Source organism: Perkinsus marinus, assembly GCF_000006405.1.
Source record: "Perkinsus marinus ATCC 50983 genomic scaffold scf_1104296953744, whole genome shotgun sequence".
NCBI classification, from domain to species: Eukaryota; Perkinsozoa; order Perkinsida; family Perkinsidae; genus Perkinsus; species Perkinsus marinus.
This window is the reverse complement of record NW_003208392.1, coordinates 120,195-142,362: the sequence shown is the minus strand read 5'-3', so window position 1 is coordinate 142,362 and position 22,168 is coordinate 120,195. Positions and strand designations below refer to the sequence as shown.

The following is a 22,168-nucleotide window of genomic DNA, read 5'->3' as shown; positions in this document are numbered from 1 at the left end:
ATTTTCTTGCCTGATACACCTTGCGGCTTTTGAACAGTAGCAGTGTTTATGCACAATCTTTCTCACAACTCCATTGGATTTCTCATAAAAGGATTATTTAAGACTTCTCATTCGTATGTACGATGTGAATTGTCGTGAATCGCTCGTGAGCGAGGCCATTGTTGATGCTGAATTGACCCATTCGGTTAGTTCATAGCCGTTTCACAAGGTTCTGAACATGCGTGCACATAGGTTGTGCAGTCCGCCTCCCACCCTCTTCGCAGCTCAGACTAGTGAGTGTGGTTGGGGTTAAAAACTCTAACTCGGAATTCGGCGGATCCCAACAGCAGGCGTCATATGCTCAAGGTGTGATTGAGCTGATGAGTGTCGTTGGAAGTGTGCAGTCTCTAGAAGTTACCCATTTTGTTTACTAGCGTTATATTCGTGAACCACCTCCCTTCTCCCTGTCGTGTGACCATCGAAATGCCCGAGTGGTTTGCTCATTTCTTAGGAGCTACCTCAGCGCATTAGTATTTTAGCTCTTCGATTAATGGCAACATTTGACAATACGACAGTGTGCGACAGTAACTTATTCAGCCAGGAGGATTGGCTGGAAGTTGTGTAAGTCACAGCCCTGCATTCACTGAGGCCCTTTAATACGTGCATTCGGCATTGTTCAGGTACATCGGCTCCGCTGTTCTCTTCATCATGGCCCTTCGGGGTCTCTCTAAGACGGAGACAGCCAAGTAAGGATTCGTCCGATATGATAGCACTGTAGAGTTGTGTGTCAGGTGGGGTAACATCTATGGTATGCTCGGTATGGCCGCTGCAGTGGCTGGTGCATGGGCCAGTCAGTTCGTATGCGATGAAGGCACTTGGCTCATTGCCATATCTCTCTTCCCTGGACTCGTCATAGGAGCACTGCTGGCTGGTCAGCTCCCTACTACCCTTGTGTGGTATATCCACTTCAGGTCACGTGACAATGATTCAGATGCCGCAGATGGTCGGCCTACTGAATGCATTCGGTGGCTTAGCATCTGCCCTTGAGGCTCTTGGCCTCTTCCTCGACCCCAATGCTGAGTTCGGCCCTAATGGGTTCGCTCAGAGTAAGCGTGGCTTGTCATTGGTCGCAGCAGCACTGTTTTCTCAACTTAGTTGACGAGTCGGAGAGGACCGCAGAAGTTGTCATCCAGACCATTGCCATGTTCCTGTCGATGATCATCGGCATGCTCACTTTCTTCGGCTCCATTATAGCGTGAGCAATCCGTTCACTGCCCTGTCTCTATCATGTCTCTTTTCAGGTGCTTGAAACTCAACGGTAACCTTGCGTCGAAGGCTCGGGTGCCACCCTTCCGAACCGTCATTACCCTTCTAATCATGGTACTGATCGTCACCTTTTGTGTGCTTGCCAATCACGAAGGGTAAGCTCCTCAACCGTATCAGTCCATAGTTAAGCATTATACTGCTAGGTACGGGACTGGCCTCGGCCTTATGTACATGCTCTTTGTCGCCGTCCTCTCCTCCATTTGGGGTGTCCTCTTTGTGATAGCCATTGGTGGTGCTGACATGCCTGTTGTCATCTGCATCCTCAACACTGGCTCGGGTTTCGCTGGTGTCTGTGCTGGTAAATCTCCACTGCATCGTTATTGTTGAAGTCAGGTGATCATTTTCAGGGTTTATGTTGTCGAACAAGTTGCTGGTTATAACCGGTGCGTTCGTGGGCTGCAGTGGCGCCATCCTCTCCGTCATCATGTGCGAGGCGATGAACCGTTCCCTATGGTCCACGCTTGTTGGTGGCTTCGGTGAGGGCACCTCCTCTGGCGGTGCCAAGGTCGAGGGTGAGATGAAGGAGATAGCGCTAGAGGAACTGGCTGAAACGTTGAACCACAGCAAGGAAGTTGTCATCGTAGGCTCCACTCATGGATGGTCGTAAAGCATGGTCAACACCAGGTCCCCGGCTACGGCATGGCTGCGGCTAAAGCACAGCATGCTGTAGCTCAAGTCACTGAGATTCTACGTGGTCGAGGTGTCCGAGTCCGTTTCGGTATTCACCCTGTTGCTGGCAGACTACCGGGCCATATGAATGTACCTCTATATCGATCGCTATACCATCTTCGACGCTTGATCTCAGGTGCTGCTAGCTGAAGCACGCGTCCCCTACGACATTGTACTGGCAATGGATGAGATCAACGATGATTTCGAGAAGACTGATGTTACTATCGTCGTTGGTGCCAATGATATCGTCAACCCCGCTGCTGTCGAAGACCCTACGTGCCCGATCGCAGGTGAGCCCAGGAATCTATGCAAGGAGTGCATGCCGAAGCATGTTAGGGATGCCTGTTCTTGAAGTATGGAAGAGTAAGATGACTGTGGTGATGAAGCGTGGCCGTGGTGCCGGTTATTCTGGTGTTGACAACCCCTTGTTCGTTCGTGAGAACAATAGGATGTTCTTTGGCAGTGCCAAGCCCAAGATGGAGGAGTTAGCCGGAAGGTACCGTCATAGTATGATTGCTCATTTGACGCGATTGCCGTAGATTGCTCGAGTTGACAGCCGATGGCAAGAAGGTCCGGCTAGGGCAGGTGGAAGCTCATGAGCCAGCGCAGGAGCCCGAGACGAACGATTCTACTACCGATGTTGGGCCACCACCGGTTCGAGAGACCTTCTATGAGTTGGGCGTGCTGAAGGACCGTTACCCTGGGGAGAAGCGAGTTGCACTGGTAGGGTTGACCTACCATCTATTGGGAAGATCTGCTTTCTGTTGTAAGGTACCCAGTATTTGTGCGAAAATGTATGAAAAGGGCTATGCCATTTACATTGAGAAGAACGCTGGTGCCGAGGCTGGCTTCTCCGACGCAGCGTACGAAGCTGTGGGGTGTGTGGTTCTCCCTGACTCGAGTGGTGTATGCGCCAAAGCCAAGGTAGGTGGCAGAGACCATGCTGTTGTAAAGTCTTTGTAAACTGTTGCTTTCAGATGGTCTTTGTTATCCGTCCGCCGCCCGTGGACGTTCTGCATCGACTTCGAGGCAAATACTGCGTGTCTTGGGTTGGTCGACTGACTGATGCTGGCAAGAAGTAAGGATCGATCTCTCGTCTTCTTCGGGACGCTTGTGATTTGTTCAGAGAGATTGAGATCGCCAATGGGGAGGGAGTGAATCTGATTGACGTCACAGCCGTTCCCAGAATCACCATCGCTCAGAAGCTCGACTGCCTTTCAAGTCAAGTGGGTTTACTCGACTCCTTGTGAAATTGTTGTTACCTGAAATTCAGGCTAAGATAGCTGGTCACCGTGCTGTCCTGGAGGCCGCTCATGAATACCAGAAATTCTTCGCGCCTGAGATAACCGCTGCAGGTGAGCTCCCTGGAGGTCTGTCAGCTAGTGACGTGTTGGGTCAGGCAAGTACCCTCCTTGTCGAGTGATGGTCCTCGGCGCCGGGGTGGCTGGCCTCGCTGCCATCGGCACTGCTGTTTCCCTTGGAGCTGAGGTCCGGGCATGGGATGTAGGCAGGAGCGTTGCTTGGTAGCTTGTGTGATGCTCGGCTTAGGTTCGTGATGTGTCGGATCAAGTGGAGTCCATGGGTGGCAAGTGGTTCAGTGTCGACTTCAAGGAGGAGGGTGGGGGCAGTGGCGGCTACGCTAAGGAGAGTAGCGATGCTTTCAAGGCTGCTCAGAAGGTGCCGTTGGTGCTCTTTGAACGTCCCATGATTGCAGCTTCTAGGCTACATTTCACAAGCATGCGAAGGAGTGCGATATCATCATCACTACAGCTGCTATTCCTGGCAGGCCGAGCCCGCGTCTGATCGAGGGATATATGGTAAGTTGGAGTTCAAGTCGAATCGTGGACTGTCAAGCTCAGGTTGACTCGATGAGGCCAGGGTCAGTTATAGTAGATCTTGGAGTTGAGGGTGGCGGAAACTGCGAGCTGACGAGGAAGGGAGAGTCCTACCTCTACGAACAGAAGGTCAGTGAGGCTCCTCCTGTGGCGGAGAAGCGATGTGTTAGGTACGTATTATCGGCTACACTGATATGGCAAGTCGGATGGCCGACCAAGCGTCTACTATGTTCGCGGCCAACATGCTCAATTTCCTCACTCATGTACATTCTAAGGGACCAGAAGAAGTACAAGAGCTCTTCACCGCGGGACCGTCTCGGCCAATAGTTTTGCTATCAGGCTCGAGATGCTCGTAGCTTTGAATCCCATCTCGAGGCCAACATCAAGGAGTCGCCAGAGAGCGACATTATAGTTCGGAGTATAGTGTGCTGCAAGGATGGCCAGGTGTCTATTCAGCAACAAACGACTGTCGGTTCAGTCTCCCCCCTTGAAGGTGTTGAAGATGCCTCCGCCTCCCCAGCCTAGCCCAGCTGTTCCAAAGAAGGCTGAAACTCCACAAAGTCCTGGACAGGGCGGTGTTAGTCAAGTATGAATTTTTTGAACCGAAAGTGATAAGTATGTCATTTCTTCTAGGTAAACGCTGTTGGTGGCGGCGTTCTGGCTTCATCGCAGTTCCTGTTACTGATCTCCGCTGGTATCCTTGTTATCATAGCCATATGGGCGCCTAGGACCTTCATAGATCTTCTTATGGTCTTTGTGCTCGCGGGATTCGTAAGCACTCCATCCCAGCATTGTTCGTCCTTCATTCGGGTTTCTTCAATAGGTCGGGTACATGCTAGTATGGAATGTGCAGCCAGCTCTCCACACGCCTCTTATGTCGGTCTCCAACGCCATCTCGGGGCAGGTAGGGTGGCTATAGCGTCGTGGAAGTCCTACCCTACCATCCTTTCTTTTCAGGTTGTGCTTGGTGGCATCTTCATGGTATCTTCCGAGGAAGTGGCCACGCAAGTCTTCGCAGTAGCTGCTATTGCTATTGCCGCAATTAACATCGGAGGAGGTTTCATGGTGGGTTTGCCTTCTGCCATCGATATGGTTGACACCGAGATCATCTTCATTTTTTTCAGGTAACTCACCGAATGCTGGCCATGTTCAAGCGAGATGCCTCGTGATTATGATTGTATTTCATGACCTCCACCGAGTTTCCGTCAATATATCAATCTGCTACGATTCTCCCTTGAAATTGTTTGCAGTAGTTCTATTGCTCGATTCGAGATTCTCATTTATATTTGAACGGAGGCGCATCGCCTCAGTTCGACATTGATTTCCATTACTGAATGATTCTAGTTTCATCATTCCCCCTGTGCGGAGGAATTACACTTTGTGACTCTAACACAAGTAGCTAATTAAGCAACATTTTTAGGGCTGCTGCATATTGCTAACGTGACCGATTTGTCCGCAGCGGTAGCTAAAACGGCTTCAGTAGCTTTTTATATGTGTTTCGTTCATTATACTCTATGGATCCGCAAACTGAGGGGATGTTGTGCATCAGAGAGAAACATGCTCCAGCCGACCCTTGTGAGAGTCTTCTGAACAGGGTTGTAGTACACAGCCGGAAGATCTTCCTATCAAAGTTGTGAACATGTCGAGATGTTGTAGAGCTGACTCACGTGACCAATTTCCCAAGATGGAATAGTGAAGCACTCTTTCAGACGTTGGAGAAATTAAAGCGTTCTAGTTTGCCTTAGAGCTAGGGTCGTGGCTCAAGCAGCCGATGAACAATCCTAATACGAGGCGATTGACCATGGAGGCTCACCTTTAATGTTCTCACTCTGGACTATTGTCTAGCCGTTTTTAAGTCATGTTCAACTTGTCCGTGTTGGGGTTTTCTCCCGGAATTGAGGTGAAAGAGAGAGTTTCTCAATATCCTTAGAGATGAATTTCATAGAATGTCTTTTCGAGAGGCTATTCAGGTTGTGAATACTTTCCCGGTACACTGATGTATACGAGGCTACATTATGACTATACTCAACACTTCTCGTACAGGAAAAGATATTCACTCCATCATAAACGTTCACAAACTCAATGACGTGCTCGAGATATCTAAAGCGGTGCGAATGCTGTGATACCATCGTTCGCATCGCGTCGAGGGGAACAGTCACTTGGCTTGGGTCGTGGAGAGTAGACCTCTGCTATGACGGCCAAGGACGGCTACAAAGAGCGCAACATGCAGACTCATGTTTATATGAAGTAGAACCTCTCGCTCACCTCGGGCACCTCATGGCCGTCAGACTCAGAAGGGTTCTCAATTCTCAGCGTCTCCTGAAAACACCCCTTTTTGGACCATCAATATTGCCCAATTAGCCCGCCCCTCATGAAAGCCCTACCCAGGGTATCGGAGTGCAAATCTTCGTCAATTTAGAGAACAAATCGCCAGCAACAAAGTCGTTATCGACTACTGTACAGAGGAAGTAATGTTGTCGAATGAAGTTCAGAACCTGAAGGCGTCTTCAGATCGTCATTGACTGTCAACAGGGGAACCTGTCTGGACTGATGATCATCCTCAGGGTAGACATCCATCCACTCATTCCACAAAGCGAATGCCTCGTCCTTCCAAGCCTAAAAAAGGATGCTCTCCCTAATATAAAGGGCCAATAAAACATACCATAAAGCTGGTCACATCCACAACCGTAGGCTGTATGATCTCGCTATTGGGGAACACTCCCCAGGTAACGGCGTTGACCTGTCCTTGAGGAGGGATGTTAGACCTCACTTTGGACCCGTCAGCCGTCACTGCCATGTACGATATCGAGTCGTATTTCTCGGCCTCGATTCCCTACGGACACTTAGGAATCATCGCCGCTGCCATGAAGTGCTTCTTACTCTGATGAGCTGCTCGAGCTGACCCTCTGGACAGAAGAATTCGACATAAGCCTTCTGATAGACGAAGCCCCCTGCCGGGCCCCAACCGACATAAGGATCAGTGGAGAGGGCGCCATTCACACTGAGGATCAAACTGACATATGAGATGCCTTCGGGGTCCCTACCGAGGTTGACTGTTTATAGTGAGCATGTTGCATTGATTTAGTCGAATCAGCTGCTTCTGGATGAAAAGCGTCTCTTCCGTTGGAGGTTCTGTGCACCACGGCAACCGCTTCACTTCGCCCTTGATGAAGTCCGTGAAAACCTAATTCAACGTAGCTAGCGCGGGCAGGGAGAATCTCCTGAGGCCTTACTCGCCTCACATGGTCTCCATTGGGGACATGATCCCCCCACATACGCCGTCGATCGGCAGCCACCTGTAGAAGAGGCCTCAGCATCACCAGCAAATGCATAGGACTGTACCTTTTCTTGAGTCTCCTTAGAATAGGAACGGAAATTCAATTCAAAGTCACCATAAGCAGCGGAGGCCTGGTTGCCAAGACGGCCTGAAGGGAGGAGGATGAGGGTAATGAGACGGTGGGGCGAAAGGCACCGTTGGGGAATTCATCCCAGCTGCTGGTCCGCTGGATGAAACTCTTCTGTCGATTTCTCCAGAAGATTGGCCTCACGTTTTCCTCCTGTCGAGACGAGGCCTTGGAAGGCCGCCACGGAAGAACCTATGAGCAGGGCAGTGAAGGTAAGATGCAGAATAGGCCTACCCTGGTGGCCACGTGGTTGTCGACCATCATGAGGCGTTCAATAATACGGCAGACGGAGGACTCCAGGTTGAGCGTGTAGAAATGCAGTCCCCCACTGGAATGAGTATGGTCAACTCCATAGGACATGATTTGCGAGCCTGAGAGAACTGCTGGGTGTGACACGTCCTCGTGTGAGGTGGTTACACATAGCCACGCATATCTCCACTCCAAGATCCTTCACCCTCTGATCATCGCCCTTTACTTGCTCTAACTGATCCGCTATCGCCCTCGGCACCTGGTCGTAACCATCAAGGCCCGCATCACGAGCGACTGCATACAATACTCACTTTAGTTTTACAGAATTCGGTCATCTTTTTGAAGCCCGAGTAACTCTGTATCGGCATTATCCCAGGGAAAATGGGTACTTGTATGCCCAACTTCCGGACGGCCGCTACGAATTTGAAAAACCTTAGAGGAGATAGTTGCCGAATTTCCTATGAAGTGATGGCGTACACTTCCGTGTCATAAAAAAGTTGAGTAATGATGAGGTCCGCCCCGGCGTCCACCTTCTCCTTGAGATGCACCAAGTCCTCCTCAATCGATTCGGCTTCTAGATGCCCTTCAGGGTATCTGTTCCGCATCCACGAGAGCGATGGGATGTCGTAGACCCCCTGCTACCCAGCAACAGCTATGCAGAAGTAGTCGCCGTATTTGCCTCGTATGTGGCGTACTAGATCGACGGCGTGGGAGAATCCTCCTGAGAGAGTTCGATGATGGTCTTTAGGGTAGCCTGACGGCTGACCTTGGCACGCCCTCCATTCACTTGATTGCGTCGGGGCATCACCTCTCAACGCTAGGATATTCCGTATTCCAACCTGACAGGTCGTCGATGAGGCCCATCCGGGAGGAGCGACAGACTTGCCTCTTTGCACTTGTCCAAGACCTCATCAATCTCCTCCACTGACTGTTGGGTGCATGTGAGGTGCATCATCACGTCCAGACCGTGATAGGTGAGGGCGTTGCGGCAGATCTCGAAGGTTTTGTTGGAGGAAGAGGAAGACCCTCCAGCCCCCCTGAGGCCATCACTCCTTTGGTGGATCCAGGTCAATATACACACCATGTAACGTCTATCCACATGGGACCCAGCTCGGCCATTCTGTCGAGCCTCTCGTAGAGGTTCTGAACCCCCATGTCGGTCTTGGGAGGAAAGTATCTGGCAGTTAGGCGCTTGTTCGTGAGGCAGGCAGTGAGGGGCGGTACTCAAAGGAAAAGAAGGGGACCCTGCCGTTTTCATTGTTCTCCCGATCATGTTCCCATCGACTCTGTATCTTATCGATGAGTCGAGCCATCGCAATACAACTGCTTATCGAAGTGTCAGTCATCGTCCCATTACCATCCCCACGAGTACTCCTTCCCACCGCAGCGCGCGTCGAAGATTTTCCGCCGATGGCCTCGGGGTGGCCTTCCACCCAAACTATCCGTATTGTTTGTACACCAGGAGTATTTAGATACTTCCTAACACAAGGCGTAGTTCTTGACGGTGTTCGGCTCGGGCGTGTCCAAACACTGTCACTAAACTTTGTGTCCTAAATCACTAAATCTCAGCGCGCGCCCTCATAGTCGATATAAAGCGCGACTTCGTTTCAACGGCGTTAGGGAAACAGATGAACCAAAAACCCGGAGGGAAGCAACTTCCTTCAAGCAAGTTTACGAAGAGGGTTCAGCGGGCCAGGCGGATCTGTCTCAAGTCCATGTCTCATTGGGAAAACTCGACACTCGTTTTGTGAGCTACATTTTGATTCACCTTCCAAGTTTTTCGAGCTGCGAAACCCAACACTATATCATTGATGTATGCAGATCACTATACTTCGAACAGTATGACTCAGTGAAGACCACTTATTAATGATGCTGATGGGCTTCTCGAGCTTCGGTCGACCACAGGAGTGGTGGAATGTTTGAGCCTCAAACTTTGAGGTACTTGCACTTGATTGCTCAACTTGGGGACTTGTCAGCGAAACTTTTGACCAGAATTATTGAGTGGAAAGTGAATTCATCGATGCATTACGAGTTGAGTTGTTGGTTTTGCGGGTTGACAGAGAAGTAATCGGTTCTAAGCCTCTGATTATTAGATGATAAAAGTTTCTTGGCATCCACGGCAATGCATTTTTCCGGCGAAAGAAGCACGGTTACCGTGCCACGGTAGGTTAATGGAAGACTGAGTACCGATGCCAGACCTCTCGAAGACGTTTTCTCTGACGTGTCGTGAACCCTGTTGGATCTTTGTGGAACCTGGCAAGTAGTAGCAAATGATATAACCTCCGTCTCAAGTCTTGACACGCGAGATTTTTCACCCACTTAATCGAACAACTGTTCAGCCAGCTTTCGTTGATACCATTCGCGTGGAGGAAGTTTTGAGCAGTCTCTCCGACGTAGGCGTGCCTGAGGCACGGTGCCTCTCTCTCTTCTCGTCAAAAGATAACCACTTACGCTGACGGAGGGGAATCCAGCGGTAGCGGGTAGTAATAGCAGGATCATACCTCATGCGGGAAAGGCCAGCACGGCATATAATAATAGCGGTTAGTCGGGTTATATGTTTGTCTATCCATACACCTGAAAACGGTGTGAAGGATGTTCTTTTTCTTAACCTTAGGCGCGCATAAACCGATCACAGGGGCGCGCGCGTCTAATTTAGTGATTTAGGACACAAAGTTTAGTGACACGGTTTGTTTGCGCCTTCGGCTCGGCTGCCGCCGAATCTTGCACTCTCGCCATTCCTCAATTCTTTCGATCGAATTGCTGCTACATATTGGAATTGTTGAAACTTACATGGTTGTCTCCGACACTTCGCCCTAGGGGGTAGGTACTCAGTGGATGTTACTGCTAGTTGAGGTCTTTCCCACTCAGGGCTGCTCTTTACGACAGAAGAAATGGTAACAGAGAGGTAGCTAGAGCAGGCTCCTATGCGAGCCCCAATGGGAGGCAACATGTGATGGGAAGGCCACTGAGTTCTCCTTTTCCACTCCATTATTGCCGTTATGTCGCATCCTAGAGAGGACAGTCCGTTGAAGCTATCAAACCTTACTTACTCCCTTATACTTTTGTACTGATGCCCCCAATGACCCCACTGTTCGTTCTACAAGCACTATTGCCTTCGAGGCCTGAGCCTCTGTCATCCCCAGTTGCTAGATTGAGTTACTGCATTGACTTTCCTGTGGTCAACATCAGTCTACTTGTGCATGACATGTTACCTCCTCTCACGCCCGGTATTCTAGTTCGGAGGAATCGTCCGTGGGGTACCGGAAGGTCCGAGCCGATGAGTTGGCGTGGTGACACGCAGGTGAGCTCATATCAATGATATTCCTTCCACGAGTATAGCCTTAGGCCGGCTACGCTGTCAACGGCCCTGAATGGGCTCCTGAGGTTAGAGTGTTTGGAAGAAGCTCTAATAATAGTAAGGCTTGCATTCCCTCTACTCGAGCCTATCTGTATCCCTCAGTCGGGCTGCACGTTCCCTGCAACAGCTTCGAGGCGACGAGCTGCCAGGACGCATTAGCCCACTGTCGAGCAGCAGGAGCGGAGGGTAACAGCATCGGAGTCGTTGACTCTGTTGAGGCATCCTTCCTCCTAGGGGACCGAGTGAGCGCCTTCTACCGGAGCACAGGTGCGAGGCGACATAGGATGGAGCCGGCATTTCGGGATACCAAGGCCTTCGGAAGGTGCTCAGCATCATTTTGAGCAGCCACGGTTGAGCAGATTCTCTCCTCGTATTGGTCAGGCCCCTCCCTCCCCACCCGTGGGTTCATCCCTCACACCATCAACGAATGCTCGCCTCGACCCCCCGGTGAGGAGTTGTTGATCGTGGCACTAGACGGACTGGAGGCCTACCCTAGGTCCTCGACGGCATCCGTCAAGTCATCTCGTCGTAGTAGTAGGAGCAGTAGTGGCCGCAGTAGCCGGTCGAAGAGTACTGCTCGTACGGTGAAGTCCCAGGCGACCCATAAAAGGTACGCTTGCTAACTCCTAGGTCTGCTTTTCGGCAAACTCTTCTTCCCGTCCTAGTGCGGACACGAATTCGTCCGCTCCTCTGAGCTGCAGTTCGAGCGAGGCTTATGCTAGAGCCTCGTGGGCCTTCCGTCAGCTGCCGATGTACAGGACACACAATCGCGAATATGGGCATCCGTTCACCTATGGAGCCCGAGGGAGGAGACTGGTAGCTCCTCCGTCCTCCGCAGACGGCTGATGTCAACTCCTCCTCCTCTATAGATGCATCACGAAGCGCGACGCACTCCAGCTGGGTATTTGGGTATTGGATATCCCGATGATCGATTTAGGGAGTTTTATCCTCATTATTGAAACAGGTTCGACTTGTTTATCATGAGCCTATGCTGTGCCACTCATTCCTGTTGTCGGAACTGTGCAATCCCTATAGGCTTGCGTTGTGCATATTTCGTGGACCCACCCAGCGCGTCTCGCTTCTGACAGCTACCGCTCGCTATGTCACAGGATGAGTCTCCCTATTGGGACTCGCACGAGCAGGAGGAAGTTCCCTTCTACCAGCGGCCGGCGTTCCGAACGATTGCATCAATATGGGCTGTGCTTTTCTTCGGCATGTTGTTCGTGAATTGGCTTGTCCAGAGCATAGTGAAGGGCAGTCAGACAGCCTCAATAGACCGGGAGGTGCTCAGTGCCCTACAGGCGGCTGTATATGAAGTAGTGAAGGACCAGAAGGACTTGGTGTCTAGAGTGGATGACCAGTACCTAGATCTGCTCAGTCGTATCAACGATCTCAGTACAGGAGTCCGCAGGATGGGCCATGCCCTACGAGAGCCCTTGTCTCTTGAAAGGCTTCAGGGTATCGTACAAGTCCCTAGAGAGGAGAACAGGTCTACCATGGTGTTTTGCGTAGTCTCGATCGTCTTGGCCGTATTGATGCATTATATAGTACTACGAAAGGATGAGGGGCAGGATATGAGGAGGATTCGGGAGAGGTGTGGTAGTCCACGTCGTTGCCAACAAGCTGTACTACAGTGTGGCGTTATGAACCCGCCGCCAGCGTATAATCCCGAGGTGGTCCCCATCGCGGCTTGGAGGGATGCCCCCATGATGCCTGGTAATGCGAGAATAATCCCAGTCGGATCGCCACTGGCAACGGCTTTCTGTCTTAGTTACACCTCGAGCAAGGAAAGCTGTCGTAGCGGCACGGAAAGCAGATGTGAAGGAACATCGGCTGAGCGCATGTGTGGTGTGCATGGCGTCGACGAGTACCCATGCGATCGTAATATTCCTTTTTTGTCACTAGGCGTTGCAATCCCCCCCCAGGTCCCATGTGGGCACCGGTGTTGCTGTGGCCTCTGCCATACAAGACTAAAGCGGTACGTCCATACTCTCACACCCACATCTCAATGTCATCTTCTAGGTGCCCGCTCTGCAACGTAATGATAAGCTCCGTAGTGAAAATTTATGATTAATATATTGTCATGGCCATGCCTGTACGACGCTTATGCGGTATTACCATATTTAAACAGTTGTTTGAAACCTTTGATTTCTTTGGTTACACTAGTGTTAATCAGTGTATCCTTCTACTTGTTCGGGTACTGTTAGTGAGAGCTCTCAGTACTCACTTCCATGGTAGCATCTATCTCTAGTTATGAACGGTACATCGCTGGCTATGGTGGTGAGGACTCTGATGAGAAACCCGCTGGGTTAGTGATGGGTAACATTTATAAAATTTAACCAATTCTAGCGTTTCAAACACTAGTAGCGTTATGCTACTGCTCACCGTATAACAAATCATGTCGGATGTGTGACTGTGCGGCGTTCAGAATGAATTCCTTGCGCTTTGCCAGGTAATCTAACACTTCCAGATGGGTATATGGTTCATTATGAGCCTTCTGGTTCAAGTAGGATAATGAGGGAGCCTGATCAAGATTTGGAGGCATGGGCGAAATTTAGAGCGAGAAAGATCGGTGGTAACCTGTCGTAGTCATCAGCCCTGGTGTGTTGATGCATAGTCAAATAATCGTTTTTCACAGTCAGTTTGGCCGAGCGGTCTAAGGCGCCAGACTCAAGTTCTGGTGGAGAAATCCTCGTGGGTTCGAATCCCACAGCTGACATGTTTCCCGTTGTAGATCAATCCATCGGAGGACCTGCACTCGAAGGGAACTCAACAATGCATTTACAACCCAACCCACCATACCAAGTAATATTTGTTAAATACCCACCAGCATCTGTCTGATCCATTGGTTGACCTACTCATCAGGACTTCGCCTATTTCGATGCGCAGGGGAGACTGAATCATGCACCTTTGGAACCAGTCCGGGTTGTTAGATCAGTGAGAGCGGCTTGACATTTCGTAGGAGAACTCGCTCCTCGGTCAGAGACGATCCTCAGCTGCATCGTCAATCCCGAGTGACTCGTCATCTCCTAGGCTACTCGGCCTGAGGTCGGTGAGGTTTAGCACAACAATGATTGGTTCAACGCCGGCTAGCAGAATCACAGATGGTGACAGTAATTGACGAAAATCCATTCTCAGCCTGGGGCTGATTCCTAATAGGAATTTCCTATCATTGTTGAGTTCAAATGTCCGGCTATCACGTGCACATAACATCTCTGATGTGATTAGCCCAAACACTCCCAATGTGCAGCACACGTGCTCAGAACACGACAATGTTGTGAGGTGTTTGCGCTCACCATACACCTTTCAACCCAGAAAAATGTAACAGCGATGTGTTTCTTATTATTAACTTCTCGTCCTAACATGAGTGAATGAGAGCCTCTCGTTCACTCGTGTTCATTCACCTCTGGTCAATCACCTCTCATTCAGAGGTGATTGACGATTGTTGCGTTTGGAACATTCCTTCCACGAATCCCCCGCTCGCGTGTCGTCGATGAGACTAAGTATTCATGCTGTGACTCGATACGTAAACACCTCCCGACAACCCAGCATTCATTCTTCGTCTCATCGTCATCAACGCCAATGGCGTTATGCCATGCCCTCGATGATCACACTCAACAAAACGAAACAGATCACTTTGCTTTGAGCGCACACCTCTAAGGTATTGGGTACATCACTTGCAGTTTAGTTGGATTTCACTTGGGCCGTAGGAACACACTGACCTGCCAAAGGAGGAGGATATTCCTAGTGGTGGTAAATAGCGACCACAAGGAATCTTCTTTGGTGTTCTGACCGTCTTACAGTTTGATTAGTTTGGCGAACAGGCAATAGTCGCCTATTTAAAATTAATTCATTATCCAAGACGGGTAGGCTGGGCAGTCCTGAGTTTAGGTTCGGTACAGATCTGCAAGATGGTATCTCCACGTCGGGGAGACCACCGCTGAAGGAAGAGCGAATGGAAACCGACTGCTCAGGTTAGCGAGATGTGTGGAGGCATTGACTTACTCTGTCCTTATCCTCCCATTGTCCGGCAATTTCCACACGAGTGATGCTTTAGAGCCTCGCATTCTCGACATAATCGCTCTCAGATTCGGGCTGGTGTTCGGCTCTTTGTTCAGAGCTTGTCGTTTCCTCCAGGCATCAGATTTACCGCAAAAGGTATAAAAGCTGTGTCTATCGGCTCTGAACCCTAACTGCTCACTTCTCTTCGCATTTGCCTTCGTGCTCGCGGCCTCTATGTATACGCAATCTGGTCGTTTTCTTCCATAGCAGCAGTTGAGCTCGGCAAACGTATGCGCCGGCTGAGCACGAGGAGGAAGTTCTTCTCTCCTCGGTTGTTCGGCCTTGCGAGGGATAGTCGCGGCATGCTTCAGGAGGGCCACATTGAAATCTTGTTGTGGAGGATGTAGGGACGCCGATAACATCATTTGAGCGTTAAAGGTATCCATGGCAAAGGTCGAGTTGCCTCTTGCCCGTGGCTGGTGCCCCTTCTTGCATTCCAGTCCATAGCACAAAGGGGAGAAGAGGTTGTCAACGAGCGCTGAGTTCTCAATGGCAGGTCCTGATGCTTCACGGAAGTCTACTGCTGGAATACTACTATCGCGGACGACCGAGAATCGGTTACGCAGTAGTATGGCTCCGCCAGGTGCCTGAACATTCACGTCGATGAGTATGTAGGGACCGGCAATCCGATCTAAGGTCACCTCCAAAGATTTCTCAGTCGGAGGAGACATGAACTTAACACAGCTGCTTCGTAAGCAGCGTAAACTGCAATTCTGGATCGTGCAGACTGGTAAACTGCCATTACCTGAGGATCGACATGCCAAAGATGTATATGGAACGTGTAAAAGACATGTCATGCAAGATTCCGAACGACAATTTTCACTGACAGTCTGGCCGAGCGGTCTAAGGCGCTAGCTTCAGGCGCTAGTCCGAAAGGGCGCGAGTTCGAATCTCGCGGCTGTTACTTTTGCATGCTCCACGAGTAGAATGAATTTAAACCTTTGTTGATGCTCATTTTGATTGCGACGTGGAAGACGGCGTTAAAAGATGTTTCGACATTCGGTGGGATTGAACCCGGGTCTATTGAGTCGACCAGGGGTCGGCCAAGGGCTTAATTGAAATTTCGTGACGCCCGACGCAGAAGCGGTGGAGGTCACGGAGGATCGAGAAATGTAGCGGGCCACTTCTTGATCCTCGTTCTCACTTTCAGTTGTAATCACTATTCCGCAACTGAATAACTCTCCATCAGTGGATGCTTCGCATTTAGTAACATCAAAGTTAGCAAGAGTAAGGTTGTCTATAATACAGCCCGGATGCTCCACTCGGATCTGCAACGACAACAATCAAGCTGGAGGGCAGCCTCTAACTGGGCTTGTCGGGCAGAATCAACTCCACACAGATATACGTACTTGGCCAATGATCGTCACGCCGTGTCGGCAGAGGCCTTGAATGATGACTCTGCGTCGGCGTAGTCTGACAAACCCACACACTAAAAACATGCACATCTACTGAGCAGGAGACAAACTCGCTGAAAACTACATAAACTGGGGTGATACGCATGCAGGGATTGGAATAGTAAATACTCGTGAGTAAGCAGTGAAGAGCAGACATAGTCAGGCGTATCGCCCAACCTGAGCATGCCTTCCGGTAGAGTATAGGTTCCTGGTATCAACTGTAGCACTCTGGTTGTCGTATCACCATCACTGTGGTGTGGATCATCAATGATCTCCTGCGCAACCAAGGACAACACGGGGATCGACGAAGTGGCTTCAACCACGCGATGGGAGGGACTCACTTGTAGCTTGCCCGACATGCTTGCGTCTACCACAATAACGTCTCGCTTCTCCCGAGCCCAGAACTCCCTCTGCCGCTGCTGGTGCTCAGGGAGGGTGTATGCGAAATGGCGATATATCTACCAGCACGATCGACGAGGAACCCCGATTCAACACCAGCAGGCCAGCAATCACCTCAGATGCTCGCTGGGGAGATCCCTTGGAAATCCTGTCTGTAATGGCTGCAATACCCAAGCCACCTTCAGCCGCGGCCCATCGGAGTCTTGTCATGTCGCTCTCTTCTATGTTGACCTCAATGGCAATCCGGAAGGGTTCGCTTTCTCCCACCGCGGTTGTAACAACGATGCTATGCTGACTTCGCCCGGAAAGCCGTGGTACGCCGCGTAAGACGCAACCCCGTTTCTCCAGTTCTATTCCCGGCGGCAATGCAGGTGTGACACGGCTGGTGACACCATCGTCTTCTGAAGATAGGTCTCGGTCACCAACCTTCACGATCAACCGTATCGGGCCACACTCCCGCCCATAACGCAGAGCCACGTGTGGCGCATCACCATCGACGCCGTCAAGGCCGACCACTTTGGGCAGTCTTCCAATGAGGGTCACGCGGGCCTCAATTATACTGGATACCCCCTCCTGGGCTTGCACGAGAGCTACAACGAACACTGCGTCTTTGATGACCACCCGTACAGGAGGCTCATCTTCCCGACACGATGAAGACAGCTCAGTTCGACTAGTGTCAACTAGGGTAAGTAGTCTCTCTTCAGCTGACAGAGCCAGCGAGACCTGAGCCTCCACAGAGCCCAACTGTGATACCAGATCAGCCGTTATCTGCAGTGAGAACGTCCAATACGGACCCGTCCACGATGAGTTTCCACTACCGTTCCAGCGACGCTACCGTCCTTGCCATTAGACATGCTCATCCACGTCTCTGTGTTCATGCCAATAGGGACATCCTCCGGCACGGCAGTGACCACTTTAGCGTCCTTAGCGGGTTCGAAGGCAATCTACCCAAACCATGAAGGAGGGAACCAACTGGAGACCAACCATCTGACCTTGCGAAGGCTGAGGTCCTCTTCTGGCGGTCCCTCTAGCTGCCAAACTACGACTAGATTTCCCGTGCCGGGTATCTTAGGTCCGACGGCTGTTGGACGTGGCGGTAGTAGGTCTTCCTTAGCTGAGGGTAATGACTTAGGACTCGCTTCTTGTGAGCTCATGGAACTGCCCGATAGTGTGCGAACTTCCATCGTATTGACAACGCAAGAGCTGGCAAGAGATACAGCAAGGGTTCTATTGTTGAGACCAACGATCGACCTTGGCACTGCAACGTATGCTGGGCTGAGCGCTACGCTGCATTACTATTACACGGAGCAACGCCGCTACACGAGGTATCGCACAGAGCACTTGTATCCCAGCTCATCCGTGTGGCACCGTTACGCCTGTATCCTCACTGACGTTCTTCACAGTTCGCCCAGCTACCCGTCTTAGTCCTCAATCCCCTGGCAGTGTCGGAATATATATTTAGTTTCCTCAGTGTTGCTCGAGAGCTTCCTCACACCATGATGGACAATTACACACGACTTGGCACAAAGTCTAACCATAACTTCCCCACATTTCCCTTGTAATCGTCATATTGTCACAAACCCACGTCGTTGACCTTGTGCAAATTTCCTAACCCTGCTTCCTGGTGATCTTAATTTCTTAGGAAGATGAAATCAGCAGTGAAGAGTGATAGCTGTAAGATGGTAATGACGGTAAGACCCAAGCTTGCCTGACGACGGGGAACCTCGTAGACTTCAGACAAAAACAAAGGGTGTTGAATCTGGTGATCGAGAAAAAGGCCCAACCCTTCAAATTTCTCAGTGAGTGTGAATGACAGACAAATTCCGATGCCATTTTGAAGCATCCAGCGAGCTCCCCAGTTGCTCTAGTATGTAGTTGAGATTCGCACCTACATATTTCTAGAGCTCCGAAGTGGATCTAAGAGGAAGGTAGCACAGTAGTTGAAAACCTCAACAACCGCGCTGCCTCTCCCGACCTCATCCATGCGAGCGGCAAAGGACTAGTAGCGGTAGTACTATGCCGTGGGGATCAACGCAACCGTCTATGTGTCATTATCGAGAAACATATACCAATTTTTAGGGCTCTCACTGGAGGATATCAACCACCCTCCTCTACTACTGATGTTGTTTTCTACTACTACCCACTGCCTATTGATGCTTGGCCTGTTGTAGCAGCCTCTTCTGCATGAACACGTTGGTCTCCATCATATTCTGAGCGCAACGCCACAAACAGGTCTGCTCCGAAGTGGACAGAGACTTGCCAGGAGTCTGAGCAGCACAAGATGAACAACAGTAACGACACGAGTTGGCGAGTTACCGAAACACATTTGTCGAAACAGAGTCCGGTGAGCTTAACCATAGTCTTCTGACTTTCAATGATCATATTCAACTGCATCATCTGTTGCTGAGCAGCCTTGTGGTCATCAGAACTATGATCACTAGTATAGGATGATGTAGTGTCCATTATAGGGAGGAGGCTGGTGAAAAAACGGGGTACTTCAACAGAGTACTGTCGCTGCCACTGGTCCATAGATTCTTCCGGGTGCGCTCTCCCCTGCCGTGAAAAGCTCCCTCTGTAGCCCTTTTACTGCTGCATGTATGCACACGAAGCCATCCCTAGCCCCATTCCTCAATCACTAGTAAATGGTGTTTCGTGGGCTATTCCGTTCTTCAGGCGTCTCTCTTCAGAGACGCCTGAAGAACAGGAAAAATCGCCCCTCGTTATGATCACAAAACTCTGCCGAGTTCGAGAGTAATGTGTAGGAGTTCTAATACGGTCCTAAACGCCTTGGCAAAATTGACGTATGTATAAAGTCACTGCCAAGTCAAACAGAATGAGGAACCTAAATCTTGCAATCTAGTATTTTCACAATTTTAGAATTGTAAATAGCGCGTTCGCCCGAGCGATCCATAGCCTTTGTTCGTACAGTCCGGAGTCGACCTAAACCGGTATGTTCGCCAAGGAAATCGTAATCGACTGCCGCGGGCACCTTCTGGGCCGCCTCGCGAGTAATAAGGGGGTGTCTAGGGGTTAGGGTCCATGGCTGACCTGTTTTGAATCTTTCTCGTGCGCCCAGTGGATTCGTGTTAGCTCCTGATTGCTAGGCCTCCTGGACTTGCCATTAGACCAATATTGAGAGAGTTACGGTATTGTTCTTTTCCTTCAGGCATGATCGCTAAGGAGCTTCTTAGCGGTCAGAAGATCGTTGCTGTCCACTGTGAGGGCATCAACATCTCTGGCTCCTTGTTCCGTAACAAGCTGAAGTACGAGAGCTTCAAGCGCAAGCACACCAACTCCAACCCCAAGAAGGGCCCTATCCACTTCAGGGTAATCACAAGATCGTCTCTTCTTGTGGCCCACTCACCAACTCCTTCGTTCAGGCTCCCTCTAAGATCTTGTGGAGAACTATCCGCGGTATGATCCGTCATAAGACCGCCCGTGGCCAGGCTGCTCTTGATCGTCTGAAGGTTTTCGATGGTATGCCGCATCCTTACGATAAGGCCCCCAAGCAGGTCATCCCTTGCGCCCTCAAGGTAAGGACGTTATAGCTGGCCTCATTCTCTCTTATTGTTTTTCTACTGTAGGCCTTGAGACTGAAGCCCACCCGTAAGTTCTGCTGCCTCGGTGACTTGAGCGAGAGGGTTGGCTGGAAGTGCAAGTCTCTTGTCGAGCGTCTCACTGAGCGTCGTAACCTCCACAAGGCCGAGTACTACACGAAGGTCACCAAGACCATCCGCAAGGTCAGGTCTGAGGCCCAGAAGCAGGTTGCTGCTGACCCTAAGCTCAAGGCTGAACTTGCTACTGTTGCTCCCATCAGCTTCTAAGAAGAAGGCAGTTTGATCCCACGAATGTCGGATGAAGATCGACTTCCTACTGGGCGGCTAACTTTCCGGGAAAGTGCCCTCTTGTGTTGAGTATTAGTCGGGAAATATCAGCATGCACTGTTTGCTTGTTTGGGTCCTGTGGCTCTAAGTGCTCCTGACTCATTTCACAGTGCGATAGTAATAGCGAGAGAGTTAGCTAGGCCTGTGTTAAAAGGCTTTGGTCTTAACGTGCATGGTTTAGTGTTACAACTCGTTAACAAGCGTTATGAATACAAATGATGATAGCAAGGCTCCCTCTTCTGCCATGGTCATAGCTGGCCTAGCGTGGAGACTCCTGCCACTCATCGAACCCTATAGTAGCTGATGATGATAGTCGGTACATCTCTGAGATTGTTGATGAGATACCTTTTCTTTTCACCTTTCCACTGAAGCATAATAGTAAGTGTGGTATCGGGGAAAAGCTCGTTCACGGATACTTGTTCCGTCGAGTCGTGACTGTCTCCGTATAGTAACGGTCAACCGCCAGGGCATAGCAGACTCTAGCTTTACCTCCAGAGATTGCTTTTATATTGCGGGTCCCACATATCAACATATCCAACTGATATACAAGGGAGTAAATGAAAAAACAAATCCAAAGAGTTAGTCTAATCATACAGAAGCATGGAAGAATGCATGAGGACGGTGAGCTGTGCTGTGCTCGTAGATGAATCCGATGTCCATCAAAGAAAGAGTGTACCACGCGAATGTAGTGGGACGGCAAATACTGTACCTCAGCGCATTTTCTGTGCGTTCGTCCAATCGTCTAGACTCCAGCCCATGTCGTGAATCGGACGAAACTGTTCAGCGCTGTGACACTGAGCGAAGGGAAAAGGCTTGAAGTTGTAGAATCAAACAAGTTATCGTTATGAACAATTCCTCATGAATACTATTGCAGACGTTTCTCCCATCACGAAATTGACAAACACAGGCCATGAGAAGGTAGCGGAAACTGTCTCGAATAGTACAACAAAAGCGTGCACATAGTAAATTGATACTGTATCATCATCTCATTCTACACCCATCTCTCGACTAAGGGCGCTATAGAGATCATCAAGAGCCGACCCAGACGATACTGTACTAGGAGATACCGCAATAGTAGGTACACTTGAGGAAGGGCTAGGACTACTCACCGACACGGGGAGAACCTGAGAGTACCAAGAGCCGATAGTAATACACACAGCAACAACAGCAACTCCTCACCTCAGCAGCTGCAGCAACAGGAGTTTCACTCGAGGACGCGCTCTCCTTGGACTCTCGTGGTGGAATAACTTCTTGAACTGGAGTTGGCTTTGGTTTAGCAACCTTGGCCTGCCTCGGCCTCTTAGTCTGCCTCGGCTTTTTAGCGACCTCGGCCTCCCTCTTCACGCCCTTACCATTACTCGTCTTCTCCCCACCTGCAGCCTCCACCGTAGCATTCTTAGTCGAGCCCAGGAGCTCCTTGATACTAGCACTCAAGGACTTAATCTTGTCACTAACGACAGGGGCAGCAGATGAGGAGATCTCGCTACTTGTTGCAGACCTAGCTGGACTCCGCCGACGCCAACTAGAGTCTGTCCCTGTAGAACTCTCCTCCTTAGTCTTGTTAGTGCTCCACTTCGACACTTTATTATGCTGCCTTTGGACCTCCTCC

At 50.4% G+C, this 22,168-nt stretch overlaps 7 protein-coding genes and 2 non-coding genes across 9 annotated transcripts; 5 read left to right on the top strand and 4 right to left on the bottom strand.

Annotated features, from left to right (window-relative positions):
* Positions 1–529: 529 nt before the first annotated feature.
* Positions 530–4,978, top strand: Pmar_PMAR013135 (conserved hypothetical protein; the record flags this gene model as incomplete). The annotated part of the gene is made up of 27 exons (XM_002776359.1): positions 530–600; positions 660–725; positions 771–910; positions 951–1,085; positions 1,135–1,234; positions 1,281–1,368; positions 1,423–1,603; positions 1,653–1,885; positions 1,930–2,064; positions 2,111–2,264; positions 2,311–2,470; positions 2,514–2,697; positions 2,746–2,898; positions 2,952–3,052; positions 3,101–3,200; positions 3,248–3,329; positions 3,374–3,477; positions 3,523–3,651; positions 3,696–3,791; positions 3,834–3,938; positions 3,980–4,096; positions 4,149–4,253; positions 4,288–4,395; positions 4,443–4,580; positions 4,633–4,713; positions 4,767–4,874; positions 4,934–4,978. 27 exons carry the CDS (start codon positions 530–532, stop codon positions 4,976–4,978), a joined length of 3,219 nt encoding a protein of 1,072 aa, XP_002776405.1.
* Positions 4,979–5,849: 871 nt separating this feature from the next.
* Pmar_PMAR013134 (Methylenetetrahydrofolate reductase, putative) lies at positions 5,850–8,617 on the bottom strand (the record flags this gene model as incomplete). The annotated part of the gene is made up of 18 exons (XM_002776358.1): positions 5,850–6,017; positions 6,075–6,128; positions 6,194–6,304; positions 6,348–6,425; positions 6,472–6,642; positions 6,690–6,810; positions 6,854–6,993; positions 7,043–7,105; positions 7,152–7,234; positions 7,282–7,405; positions 7,448–7,584; positions 7,631–7,721; positions 7,774–7,894; positions 7,940–8,056; positions 8,105–8,183; positions 8,229–8,301; positions 8,349–8,499; positions 8,544–8,617. The coding sequence occupies 18 exons, from the start codon at positions 8,615–8,617 to the stop codon at positions 5,910–5,912; spliced, it is 1,896 nt and encodes a 631-aa protein (XP_002776404.1). The 3' UTR covers positions 5,850–5,909.
* Positions 8,618–11,920: 3,303 nt separating this feature from the next.
* Positions 11,921–12,794, top strand: Pmar_PMAR013133 (hypothetical protein; the record flags this gene model as incomplete). The annotated part of the gene is made up of 3 exons (XM_002776357.1): positions 11,921–12,536; positions 12,592–12,701; positions 12,726–12,794. 3 exons carry the CDS (start codon positions 11,921–11,923, stop codon positions 12,792–12,794), a joined length of 795 nt encoding a protein of 264 aa, XP_002776403.1.
* Positions 12,795–13,457: 663 nt separating this feature from the next.
* Positions 13,458–13,539, top strand: Pmar_PMAR013132. The gene has a single exon. It is a non-coding gene; the product is annotated as a tRNA-Leu (tRNA).
* Positions 13,540–15,706: 2,167 nt separating this feature from the next.
* Pmar_PMAR013131 lies at positions 15,707–15,786 on the top strand. The gene has a single exon. It is a non-coding gene; the product is annotated as a tRNA-Leu (tRNA).
* A 459-nt stretch (positions 15,787–16,245) lies between these two features.
* On the bottom strand, positions 16,246–17,829 carry Pmar_PMAR013130 (hypothetical protein; the record flags this gene model as incomplete). The annotated part of the gene is made up of 6 exons (XM_002776356.1): positions 16,246–16,311; positions 16,432–16,551; positions 16,618–16,734; positions 16,790–17,443; positions 17,494–17,619; positions 17,668–17,829. 6 exons carry the CDS (start codon positions 17,827–17,829, stop codon positions 16,246–16,248), a joined length of 1,245 nt encoding a protein of 414 aa, XP_002776402.1.
* Positions 17,830–18,822: 993 nt separating this feature from the next.
* Positions 18,823–19,138, bottom strand: Pmar_PMAR013129 (conserved hypothetical protein; the record flags this gene model as incomplete). The annotated part of the gene is made up of 2 exons (XM_002776355.1): positions 18,823–18,942; positions 18,992–19,138. The coding sequence occupies 2 exons, from the start codon at positions 19,136–19,138 to the stop codon at positions 18,823–18,825; spliced, it is 267 nt and encodes an 88-aa protein (XP_002776401.1).
* Positions 19,139–19,614: 476 nt separating this feature from the next.
* Pmar_PMAR013128 (60S ribosomal protein L13A, putative) lies at positions 19,615–20,569 on the top strand. Its single transcript, XM_002776354.1, has 4 exons — positions 19,615–19,683; positions 19,842–20,002; positions 20,056–20,208; positions 20,260–20,569. Exons 1-4 carry the CDS (start codon positions 19,626–19,628, stop codon positions 20,497–20,499), a joined length of 612 nt encoding a protein of 203 aa, XP_002776400.1. The 5' UTR covers positions 19,615–19,625; the 3' UTR covers positions 20,500–20,569.
* A 976-nt stretch (positions 20,570–21,545) lies between these two features.
* On the bottom strand, positions 21,546–21,953 carry Pmar_PMAR013127 (conserved hypothetical protein; the record flags this gene model as incomplete). The annotated part of the gene is made up of 3 exons (XM_002776353.1): positions 21,546–21,683; positions 21,739–21,906; positions 21,933–21,953. The coding sequence occupies 3 exons, from the start codon at positions 21,951–21,953 to the stop codon at positions 21,546–21,548; spliced, it is 327 nt and encodes a 108-aa protein (XP_002776399.1).
* Between the last annotated feature and the right edge of the window lie 215 nt (positions 21,954–22,168).

Bases quoted from the DNA above. Each gene is read 5' to 3' on its own strand.
- Pmar_PMAR013128 (XM_002776354.1), top strand. From the start codon at position 19,626: ATGTTCGCCAAGGAAATCGTAATCGACTGCCGCGGGCACCTTCTGGGC. The intron at 19,684-19,841 runs GTAATAAGGGGG...CTTTTCCTTCAG, and splicing joins CCTTCTGGGCCGCCTCGCGA to GCATGATCGCTAAGGAGCTT. The intron at 20,209-20,259 runs GTAAGGACGTTA...TTTCTACTGTAG, and splicing joins TCATCCCTTGCGCCCTCAAG to GCCTTGAGACTGAAGCCCAC.